This window comes from Belonocnema kinseyi, chromosome 7, assembly GCF_010883055.1.
Source record: "Belonocnema kinseyi isolate 2016_QV_RU_SX_M_011 chromosome 7, B_treatae_v1, whole genome shotgun sequence".
Classification (NCBI taxonomy): domain Eukaryota; kingdom Metazoa; phylum Arthropoda; class Insecta; order Hymenoptera; family Cynipidae; genus Belonocnema; species Belonocnema kinseyi.
In genome coordinates, this window is record NC_046663.1 from 61,038,237 (window position 1) to 61,050,585 (window position 12,349).

At 30.2% G+C, this 12,349-nt stretch overlaps 1 protein-coding gene across 1 annotated transcript in view; it reads left to right on the forward strand.

The window, feature by feature from the left end:
- Positions 1-12,349, forward strand: part of LOC117176826 (basement membrane-specific heparan sulfate proteoglycan core protein-like) — a 642,506-nt gene that overhangs the window by 455,657 nt on the left and 174,500 nt on the right. Inside the window, exons 17-18 of the mRNA XM_033367162.1 lie at positions 7,382-7,543; positions 9,500-9,649. Coding sequence (XP_033223053.1) covers positions 7,382-7,543; positions 9,500-9,649 — 312 coding nt within the window. The remainder of the gene's footprint in view (positions 1-7,381; positions 7,544-9,499; positions 9,650-12,349) is intronic.

The following is a 12,349-nucleotide window of genomic DNA, read 5'->3' on the forward strand; positions in this document are numbered from 1 at the left end:
ATAAAAAAAAGAAGAAAAGTGATCAAAATAATTGAAAATAATTTTTCTTGAATTGAATAACGTTCTGAAATAAAACTTATAACTAATTTTAATATGATTGTCCTTGATTGTTAATTAGAAAGATATGAGGTTGAAAATGAAAAAGGGTGAAGTTGGGTTAAATTTAGAAATCAAGTGGCTGACTGAAGAATGTATAAATTAGACATTGATCGCCCACGCAAGTCGATTCACTCTAGCGAAAAATAAGGTGTGAATATAGGTCAAGTATTTGATGAGCCTTAATCGAAATCGTTTACCAAACGGCACGCGAGACCCTATGTTTGATAAATGGGAAACTATTTCATTGGCGGGCCCTGTAGGTTTGGCTCCGTGCCCTTCCATGGACTTCACCTGTGAGGACGGCTCTTGTATTCCAAAGACCTCTGTTTGCGATGGATATGACGACTGCCCAAAGGCAGAAGACGAGCTTCATTGTGGTACTTACTTCCTCTCCTTAAAACCTCTTATGATACCAGGGAAAAACTCTTTTTGAAATTCCCTTTTATTTTTTACCAGCACTACTTGTCTAATTTTCAAATTTTCCCGCCACTAAGAGGAAATTGCGCTCTTGTTAGCGATAAGATTGTAAAATATTAGAAAATTGGACTGAAAAAATAAGAAGTTTTTTCGCTGGATACATTTGAAACGAGTTTTTTATTTTTATTTAAAAAGTGCACAGTGTTGTAGGATGTTTAGTGGCGGACCTATTTTCATGTTGCAAAAAAGTTGTAGCTCTTTCCGTTTCCACAGTAATCCCGAAAAACCAGTTGTTCAGAAAACAATTTTTTTGTGATACGCTAGGGTTGACATATGCGGGCGAAACACATACCGCTTCCCTAGCGGACCGCATGGACGGAACGGTTACGCAATTTCGTTACAGTAAAGTGACCACATAGTGAACGCTTTGTTCACTGGGCACGCCAGGGAATATTTTCATTCTTTTTCACATTTATTCACAATTTCACATAGAATACCACCTTTTATTTATCTTTTTACACTTTTATATTTATTTGTATTCATTCATGTTTATTAAAATACAAATGCAAATAAATAAATATAAACGTGTCAGAAGAAGAATGTTTAATGAAAGGATGAAAATTTTCCTAGTGGACCCAGAAAACGTAACGGTCACTATTCAGTTACTTTACGGTTACAAAATTTTGCAACTGTTCTATTTACGTGGTCCGCTAGGGGTGACCCAAATAAAATCTTCGTAATTTCTTAATAAATTAATAAAGTTATACAAACAGACCAAAAAATTTGTTTAAAAGAACGGGCTTTTCCGGGTTACTTTTCAAGCTACAACTACAACTTTTTTGTGCAGTGAACAAAGATGCCCAATTAGATCTCCTATAGCAATATGTACGTTGAAAATAAAATTAACATGTTTTAAAAGTTTCCAGAGGCGAACGTCCCCAATTTAGAATGTAAAGGAAATTCTTATTTTAATATCACATATCTATGAAACTTTAATGAATATTTAATAATAATTTTCAATAGTTCATATAAAGTTTTTTAAATTTGATGAATTCGTCTGTCTTTATATGTTTTCTTTAGAGACACTTAGTCAATACTTTGAATTCAATTCAACGAGATCTAATTTCTTTTTTAAAGTAGGGAACTTCAAACGAGTTTTGGACACTTTTTTCTCTGGTGTTGAGTTTCCGAGACCTTGCTTTGCTCGCATTTATGCAGCTGCTTTCTGTGAAATCGACTCTTTCAATCTAACGGAATATATTTGACTTCTACTGAAAAATAATCTATCAGTTAAAAAAATATTATCCCTATTTCATTCTGTTCTGATTTTGAAGATCAGATGTACTGGCCCCGAAATTTCAGGAGGTTTAGCGAAACTTATAAAAAGTATTTGACTACTCATCCCGAATTTTGAGTTGGCGAAAACCTAGTAAATAAATCAAAAGTTAGAAAGAGTACTGAAAAAGTCGATTTGACGGAGAAGAAGTGTTACATTTCTTAAGTAAAATGTAACACTTTAAACTGTAAGCTAGGTAGCTAGTAAAGTAATTAATTTTTCCCTATCCTCTAACACAATAATGAGTAACTAAGTCATTCTGTAGCCAGCTTAAATGTTATTAAAATTAGCCGTGTACAAATCTAGAGCTGCAATCTTATTCATACAAAAGCCAGCTTACAATTTATTAATTTTACAGATTATTAATTGGATAGATAATGTTTAACTTCATGTTTATCATTTACTCGATATTAAAACTAAATAATTTAAAATGGTTCTATAATTACAAAATCAGGGCACTGATCATTTGGAGATACAGAATTATTCAACGAAGATTCATTGAATAATTGATCGGAATTTTGAAAAATGTATTTTACAGGAAAGGAAGTTCAATCAGTATTGTTAACAGAAATTAGATTAATCAATTGGATAAATTAAGCCTTTCCTTCAAAGCTTCGAAGAGAGTTTAATAATTTTTTTGTATTGACTGATCTTGTTAAATATGACGTAATTATATTCTTAGTTCCTGAGTAATTTGCAGGCCACTCGTTGAAATTAAACGGCGTGCAATTATATCATATGAGTTGGTTTATCTAGAGGACAAGGCTTCACTTGACGAGGCCGATGCATCCCACATTCATTTGTCATATCTATTATTAAAAGACTAATTTAATAGGCGCCTGGTGTTTTAAATAGAGCATTAACTCCAAATGAAACCGCATATCAACGCATTTTTATTATTAAGAGTAAAATTTTTTTAAACTTCTAATCGTAATGTTTTTTTATTAATTAAAACATTAGCTCGACTAGCCTCGATTAACTTCATACCAAAAGTTTATGCACATTAGGATGGTCCAATTTGTTTTTTTCGAATTTTCAAGCATATCACTTGAAAATTTGTTCGAATCCACCAAAAAATAAATCCGTTTTTTTACATTACATTTATAGGTGGCCACTTTATATTGATAATTAGAAGTTTAAATAATATATTTTTTTTGTTGAAATTTTGGTAGAATAATAGAATATTGCTGAAAAATTGCAGTTTTTTTTTAATTTTCCACTTTTTGGGCAAATTTTTAATTAGAGTGAGACATGCAATAGTTTAATAAAATTAATTGTTTAATTAATTTATTTAATTGCTTATAATATTCAATTTGAATAATGCTAGAAATTTGCAGTTTTTCAGGAATTTACAACTATTTGTCTATTTTTCACTTAGAGTGAGATAGTACTTAATTCAATTCAGCAAAAATAATTATTTAAGTAAATTGTTATTCCTCATAACTATTTTCTTTTTTATTAATGGTAGATAGTTGCAGTTTTTTTTAATTTTCAACTTTTTAATGACTTTTTAGTTAGTAAAGTGATAAATAATGCAAATTAACAAACGTACATGTTTAAACTATTTGTTATTATTTATAACTATTTTCTCTTAGTTCAATGCTAGACAGTTGCAGTTTTTTCTATATTTTTAAGCTCTTTACCCACTTTTCACTTATTGTTAGTGAGAAAATAATGAATTCAAGTTCACAAGCATGATTATTTAAACAATTAATTATTGTTTATAACTATCTTCTCTTAGAGTAATGCTTAAAAGTTTTTTTTTCTGAAATCTTTAGATCGGTTTTCCTTTTTTAGTTATAAACAAATAATAATTCAACCTCAACGAGAATCATCGTGTTAAAAATACTACACAAGAGATGAAAACATAGATTGGAATCATTTGCAGTAGGTGATAGGACTGGTCTGTAAATTACTTTTAAATGTTTTACTCTGAATTTCAACAAGAAGTTTATTGTAAAGCGTAAAAGAAAAATTTGGAATCACACATATTTTCATATCAGCTCACCCCCCTCCCCCCCAGCTATATACATTAACGAAAAAGCCAAAACAAAATCAAACACTTCAGAAAAATCCACAACTTATCTAAGAGAAGATATTAATAAACATAGTAAATGGTTTAAGAACTAGTTTTGTTAACTTACATTTATTATTACCACACTAACTGAAAAATTAGAAATTTCAGAAAACACGAAATTTTCTACTTTTAAACAAAGAGAATATTAGCCGCCTCTAAAAATGATTTTTGTTCAAATTAAAAAAAAAATTGATTTTTTGTGTTAATTCGAACAAATTATTTTTATTCAACAACTAAAGTGGTTTAAAACATTTTTTAAACAGTTTAAAATTATTCAAATAATTTCCATTTGCATAAATATTTATCTTCTCCTATTAAATCATTGCAAGGTACTTTTTATTTTTAATCGGACAATTAATTATTATTTACTTATAACTTTTTTTAAAATAGGTAGGGAACTCTAGTTATTTTTAATATAGTTAAGAACAACATTTGATGTTAAAAAAATTATCCAATTTTTCATATAATTTATTAAAGATTTTGTACATTTGGATGGAAATGCAATATAAAAATATAGTTTTCTTTATAAATTTGGTTACGTTTAATTTTATCGTTCAAAAATTATTTCTTAAAGTATTTTCTTTAAATCACTCCTGCGGACTGATGAGTATTGGTCCTGTAGAAGATGAAAGTAAGTTTATGTTTCTCCAATTTTTTTTCAACTCTTCATTATTAATTTTAAAAAATGGTTTAAACTAATATTAATTAATTTTAGAATGGTTATATAATTTAAATATTCAAGACAAGCGACACACTTAAATAAATTAAGGGGAAAAAATACGATTTTTTTGTCTCACTTCCATAAAAATGTACAATTAATCTTTAATAAATTGTTAATACAAATAGATAATGGGTTCAACAAAAAATGCTGCTTCAACACAGGTAAATCACTGAATTAATTAGAGAACAAAAATAAATTTAAAACATTTAATTCAGAACAAATGGTTTAAACCAAAAAATAAAAAAATACGAATTTGTTCCATTTTGGGGTAGTAATATCTGATGTAGATATATAATAATAAGCGAAAATGTTAACCATATTTGAAGTAATAGTATTTACTACCTCTCTTTAAGAAAAAGTTTAAAATGAATAATAATCAATTGTTTAGACAATTTTTTGTAAATTCTTAAAACTATTATTAGTTTTCCTATAAATGACTAATTTCTCGATTAAACGTAAAAAAATCTTTTCAACATGCTTTTAAGAAAAAAAATGGAAACAAATGAAAATTATCAATGTTAGTTTTTTGGGACATTTTTGGATCTCGATAAGGGAAGTAGCGAGCGCCAAAATTCAATGTAAATTAGCGGAAATTATTTTTAGGGATTTTTCAACAAATCCTAAGAATCACCCGCAAGCTAAGTTTAAATCCAGAAGCTTCAATCTCATTTTTCAAAAAAAAAAATTTTCCAATTTTAATGCTACGGAATTTTTCGGGCATATGCGGGCACTTCTTAATATTGATTGGTTTGGTTCAAACTTGGAAGGAGTTTTTTTGTGCCAAGGAAGAAAAATCCTACTACGCGTTTTTGGGAAAAACTAATCTTTTACTCTTTCATAAAAATCTCATGTTTATCCAAAACTAATATATAAAACTATACCCTCATCAGATTTTTATCTTATGCATTTTAGACCATTTTTCCAAAAATAAATCCCCTGTGTTTTTCTTAACTAAGAAAATAATAATTATAAAGTATTAATAATTTTTTTTTAATATTAGTTGACTCTAAAAAGGGAAGTTGCAATGATAATATAATACTGAGATGACTAAAAATAAAAGCTTGGGGCGTAAATATTTAATTGTTATTCTCGTATAAATTTTATATTCAATAATTATGCCCCACGCTTTTAATTTTAGTCCCCTTATTATTATTACCTTATTATTGCAACTCACCCTTTCAGAGACCATTATTTTGACTTTTTTTAGTATATTTAAAAAATTTGTTTTAATTTTTTACAATTATAAATCAAACTGGAGCGTAATTATGCCATATCTTAAATATTTATTATTAAAATCAACACTGTTTATTCTTTGTAATAAAAATAGTTGCCCTTCTAATAATATGTTTGATATTTTAATATTTTAGTATTAAAAAATTTAAATAATTTTGTATCTTTATATAAAATAACCAGAAGCTCCTTTGGGGCATGTTGATAATCCAAAAAAGTTAAATTTCTTTAATTTTAAAGACGAAAACCATTTTTTTTTAATACTGATCTAAATATTTTTAAAAAATGTTGTAATTCTTTAAAATAAATACTGCTTCAGTATGTTTTTATCATATTTTTTATTTTTTTTATTATCCAAAATACATCAGATAAAAATTTGGTGAGTAATTATATATATTTCATGAAAAGGGGCAATCTCTAACTATGTTTCTTTAACTATCTTCCGTTGTTGTCGACAAAATGAGAATTTTAATCATTAAAGACGACAAAATAGTTTTTCTCAAAAACGCGTAATATGATTTTTTTACGTTAGCTTAAAATAACCGCATTGCCGAAACAAGCATAAAATATACATTGGATTCTGACTATACATAAGGGGACCCCCTTAATCCTACAGTGGATAATGCAACCTACATTGGATAATAATTAATTAAACGCATATATTAAAGGAAATTAATTAATTTTAATTCAAAATTATTAGCATGTATAGTGCTTTCATTATTAATTAAATTAAATTAATTATTTCACAAATATTAGTATTTTGAATTACTGATTATCCAGTGTAGGTTGCATTATCCACACTGTAGGGAGGACTACCCTGCAACTACTTCTGGGTTGAACTTAATTGATGATAGTTGTTACAGTTTTTAGGATTAGTTCAAAAAAATAATTTTCTTAAGGTCTATAAATTAAACTCCATTTTGAAATAACGTCATTCAATTTTACGAAATCACGTCAGTCAATGATTTACAGTTGATACAGCATCTCGATTATTTAATGAGATTATTTGTGATTACACATCACTCGAGAGTTCGTAATTGATTGAAAGCATATAATCATCTCAAGGATTTGCATTCCTTTACTCTTTTACCAGAAGTAAATAAAATCATTTGGCCATTTTAAAAGTCGATTGCATTTAGAATATCCAAATTTGAAAAAAAAAAATTTTCTCCAAAATTATTGATATTTTTCTAACCAAAATTCAAGATAAAGTTAATAAAAAACAATTTTTTAAATCAGATCCTAAAATTCTACTTGACGTCCTTTCCTTGATGGAAAAATGAATATTCCATCGTACTTTTGTATAAATGGATTAAATTTTCATTTATGGTGTCAAAAAAAATTGAACCTGAAATATAATTGCCCTGATTTTGGTTGACAGACTGTTAGAGTTTTGAAACTAACTTTACCAATCATCAAAAATTTGAGAAAAGTGATTTTTCTAGTCATTGTGGCTTTCGCTTTTACGAATGTGTTTTTTGCAAATTTCTGCCATAAATAGACCGAGATTGTACGCCGACCCAATTCAAATGTGCCACTGGGGGAAAATGCATTGAAGGCATCTACAGATGCGATGGCCATCCGGATTGCCCGGATAGAAGTGACGAGGATTGTCCTTCTGTGACATCCACTCAAGTCAACATCACCTCCAATTCTTCTACGAGTACGCCATTTTGTGTTTAATCGCTTTTTTCATACTAAAGGAGCTCTCACTAACCATTAATTATAATACTCATTTTTTAAAATTAATTTTTACCACCTTTTCCAATTTTATTGGGATTTGAACTGGTATTGTGGCAAATGTTTCACTTGCCAATTGAGGGCCCGAATCAAACCACCTGTTATAACTTGCTGGCGCTCAGAGTTGAGAGAACGCTGAGCGTCGCCCATCAGCACTCCCGGCGCCAGAAAGTGAGCACTGATTCTCTTATCCGGACCCTCAATTATACAATTCACTTTTAAACAATTATTTAAGCCTAAAAAATCTTTGCTTGATTAATCAAATATCATTAAATCAACTCAAAGATATAGCAGGGGAGATCTTTCTGCAGTGGATAACGCCAAGTACTGTGGCTAATCATTAATTAAGAGTACAAGTGAAAGAAAAATAATTAGTTTTAAATTTAATTCATCAACGCGTATAGTCACTTAACTAGAAATTAAATTTAATTATTACTTTAACATATATGAGAATTGTTAATTAATGATTAACCATTGTAGATTCCGTTATCCACTGTAGGGATGTTTCCCCTAACTAATTTGTTTATGTCGTGAATATTTTGCATAAGACAGGAGTTCATTTATCACTTGTGAACATACTATTTCTTCATTTAACGCTTCCAGTGTCTTACGGCTTAAACATATTTTTTGTGCTTTGCCAGGAGCTGATGCAAAAAATTCGTGTTGTACAAAGTCATAATTTTTTATTTTCAGGAAAACTTGTTCAAAACCATTTTTTGTATCATTTTTCGAACTTTGCATTATGAATGTATGTTAATCGTGTGTCAATGTTTCTATTTACAAACCGAATATTACTTGAAGCCCTGTATAACTTAGGGTCCATCGATAAATTGAGGGCCCAGATAAAAAAAACTGGTTATAACTTTATGGCACCTAGTTGGGGGGGGGGGGTCGAACTTCGCTTACGTTCAAGAGGCGCCACTCTGAGTGCCAGAAAGTTATAACTGGTTCTTTGATCCGGACCCTCAATTACGTAATACATTTTTTGCCATGTTGCACCCCTCCCCTATGAATGAAGGCGTAAAAAGTGGTATTGTCTCCTCTTCCCTGTGTTACGCAATTTTTCTAAATGTTTTCAGTCAAGTCTTATTAAATATACGAATGAACAAATAATTCAAAGTTAATTATATGAAAAGAACGAAAATTAAAACAATCTATAGCATGCAACTTCATTTTAAAGATTTTTTTAAATTGGTATAAAATATTTTCAATTTTTTAATATCTTTTACGCACTTTTTGTGAATATTTCGACAAGCTAAACTACACCTAAAATAACCTGAGCATTTTAAAGAAAGATTTTATCAAAGTAAGCGCTAATAAAATGTATTTAAAACACGATATTATACCTTTTTCTCAAATTTTATATTAAATGACTTAAGTTTATACTTTTAACAGTAATTTAGAAGATCGAAAACCTTTGGTAAAACTTTTAAACATTCTTGCTTCCAGTTTTATCTGACGTCAAATATAGAAAAGTTGACCAAATTACCCTAAAATATTTTTAATTCTTTCTGATCTTCGTAGATGCCTTGAAATATTGGAAAATGAAGAAGTCTTTGAAATTGTGGTCAATAAATTATTTGAAATTTCATTAAAATATTATGATATCCTGTGAAGTTAAATTAAATCGATATTTCTTGAAATTCTTCTATATGCGTGGTATGTCAAGCGGTATGGTAGGAATCGCATAAGTTATACATGGCCTTAAAGTATTTATTATTTCTATGAATAATTTATGACATAAAATAATTGGACTGTTTTGGAATGTAAAAAGTAGAAAAAAATTGAACAAGTTTTTCTCTGGCAATATTAATTTGTAAATAGTTTTTAGATGCTTTTGTGTGCTTTTTATCCATACTTTCCTTCAATGTGCAATTAGACCCTTCATGGCCATCCTGGAATAATGTGGCGCCAAGAGAATGTGATTCGAGGACCGAAATGCGTTGTGATGACAGACAGTGCATTCCCCTGCGTCGAAAATGTGACAATGTCATCGACTGTCGAGATCGAAGTGACGAACGTGATTGTGGTAAGAGCTTCAATAACAATTTTCCTCTTTCCTTACCCTCCATTGCTCTTATCTTTCTCTATCAAACTTTTCAATCTTGATTTTCTTCTCCTGATTCCTGACACTTCTTATTAAAACTATAATAATTAAGGGTCCGAATGTAAGAAGAGCACGATCGCTCAATCACGCGAAAAATTGAGGGCCCGGATCAAAAAACCGGTTATTACTTTTTGGCGAACAAAATAAGGGCCCCTGAACGTCGCTTAAATTTAAGGTGTCGAGGGGGGTGGGGTTAAGAACTGCGATTGGTTACTAGGTCTGGGGGGGGGGTGTACGTGGAAGTATCATTACGAATTTAAATAGTAATCAGTACGTATCCTTATTATATATTTTAAAGAATTCTTTGCTTCTGAGAAACACAGACTTTCTCCATTTTTTTCGTTTTCCGATTAAATACAAACTACATTAATAGAATCCAACTAGAAAAATAAACTACTTTTGGTTTAAAAGTCTACTATTATATTTTTGGCTTAGCATTTATTTGGTTTGGTTAAAATTTCCAGTATTTGGTTAAAAATCTTATTCTTCTGCCGTAAATGCAGCTATTTTTTCAAAATTCATTTTTTTCTGTTGGTTGCAGATTCATCTCCTTCTTTGCGAATTTAACTTTTCCTTTTTTGAAAATTAATCTTCTGGCTTCAAAAGACCATCTTTTGGCTTCAACACTTTTTTTGAAAATTCATTCTTTTTAAGATTTGTTTTTTTAGTTGAAGAATCATTTCTTTTATTGAAAATGTGGCTTTTTTGTTGAAAATTCGCTCCTTTTTGTTGAGAATTATCTTTTTTAATGAACAATCTAATAACTACATTCTTGAATAAAAACTGATACTTCTGTTGTAAATTAATCCTTTCTAGTTGAAAATTCGTGTATTTTTTTAAATTCCTCCTTTTTGTCAAAAATAAAAATTCAACAGTTTTGTTCAAAATGAATGCATTTTTTGTAAAGCTTTTTTTCGTAGGAAATTGATCTTTATGGTTGAAAACTCATATTTTTGTTTGGAAATTTACCTTTTTGGTTAAACATTCATATTTTTTAGTTGAAAATTCAAGTACTTGGTTTAACTAGTTTTTTTTTTCAATTCACATTATCCTTTAGTTCCAACCGTTTTGTTTAAAATTATTTTTTTTACATTCATCATTTTAGTTGGGGGCCATCCATATACCACGTGGACACTTTAGGGGGGAGGGGGTATGGCAAAATTCCACGCTAGACCACGAGGGGGGCCGGGGGGGGGGGTTGAACTAGAATCCACGTGGACACACAGTTCCCTAAATCTGTGGAAAATATACTGAAATGAAATAAGGTATACTCTAGGTATACTCCAATTTTTATATTGTGCTCACGCACAATATAATTTTTATTTTTATTTTTTTCATGACTATTTCTTTCAAATTCAAATCATGTTCAAGCTCACGCTCCTAAGCTAATTCGAATTTTTCAGCCAATTTATCGCTCCTTTTGGACTTTTTATAGTCCGGGAGCTCGCGACAATTCTATGGACGTCATTTTAGTACTCACTAAAATTTCAGATTCTTTTGTTTTCATAGTCAACAGTTTGAAATTCATTGACTGACTAACAGCTGTTGGTATATTTTGCAACAATTTATCGTTAAACTCGTCAAAAATTCGAGTGAAAAAACGTCATTTTAGGACTCTTGAAACTCACGGGGAATGATTGTTTAGATGCTAAAAACTAACAATAAGTTTGACGGCAGCGCCTGAGTGGTGCCAAAGTTAACTGGGAAACTGTCAACCATGTCAAAAATTCGAGTGAAAAAACATAATTTTAGTATTCTTAAAACCCAATGAGGATGATTGTTTTGGTGCAAACAACTAACAAAGAATTTGACTGGCAGCCCGTGAGTGGTGCCAAAGTTAACTGGCAGACTGTCAAACATGTCAAAAATTCGAGTGAAAAAAACGTCATTTTAGTACTCTTCAAACCCATTGACAATGATTGTTTTGGTGCAAACAACTAACAAAGAATTTGACTGGCAGCTCCTGAGTGGTGCTAAAGTTAACTGGGAAACTGTCAAACATCTAAAAAATTCGAGTGAAGAAACGTCATTTTAGTACTCTTACGAGCGGGGAATGATTGTTTCGATGCTAAAAACTAACAATAAGTTTGACTGACAGCGCCTGAGTGGTGCCAAAGTTAACTGGGAAACTGTCAAACATGTCAAAAATTCGAGTGAAAAAACGTAATTTTAGTATTCTTGAAACCCATTGAGGATGATTGTTTTTGTGCAAACAACCAACAAAGAATTTGACTGGCAGCCCATGAGTGGTGCCAAAGTTAACTGGCAGACTGTCAAACATGTAACAAATTCGAGTGAAAAAACGTCATTTTAGTACTCTTCAAACCCATTGAGAATGATTGTTTGGGTGCAAACAACTAACAAAGAATTTGACTGGCAGCTACTGAGTGGTGCTAAAGTTAACAGGGAAACTGTCAAACATCTAAAATATTCGAGTTAAGAAACGTAATTTTAGTACTCTTCAAACCAATTGAGGATGATTGTTTAGATGCTGAAAACTAACAATAAGTTCGACTGACGGCTCCTGTGTGGAGCCAAAGTTAACTGGGAAACTGTCAAACATGTCAAAAATTCGAGTGAAGAAACGTAATTTTAGTATTCTTGAAACCCATTGAGGATGAT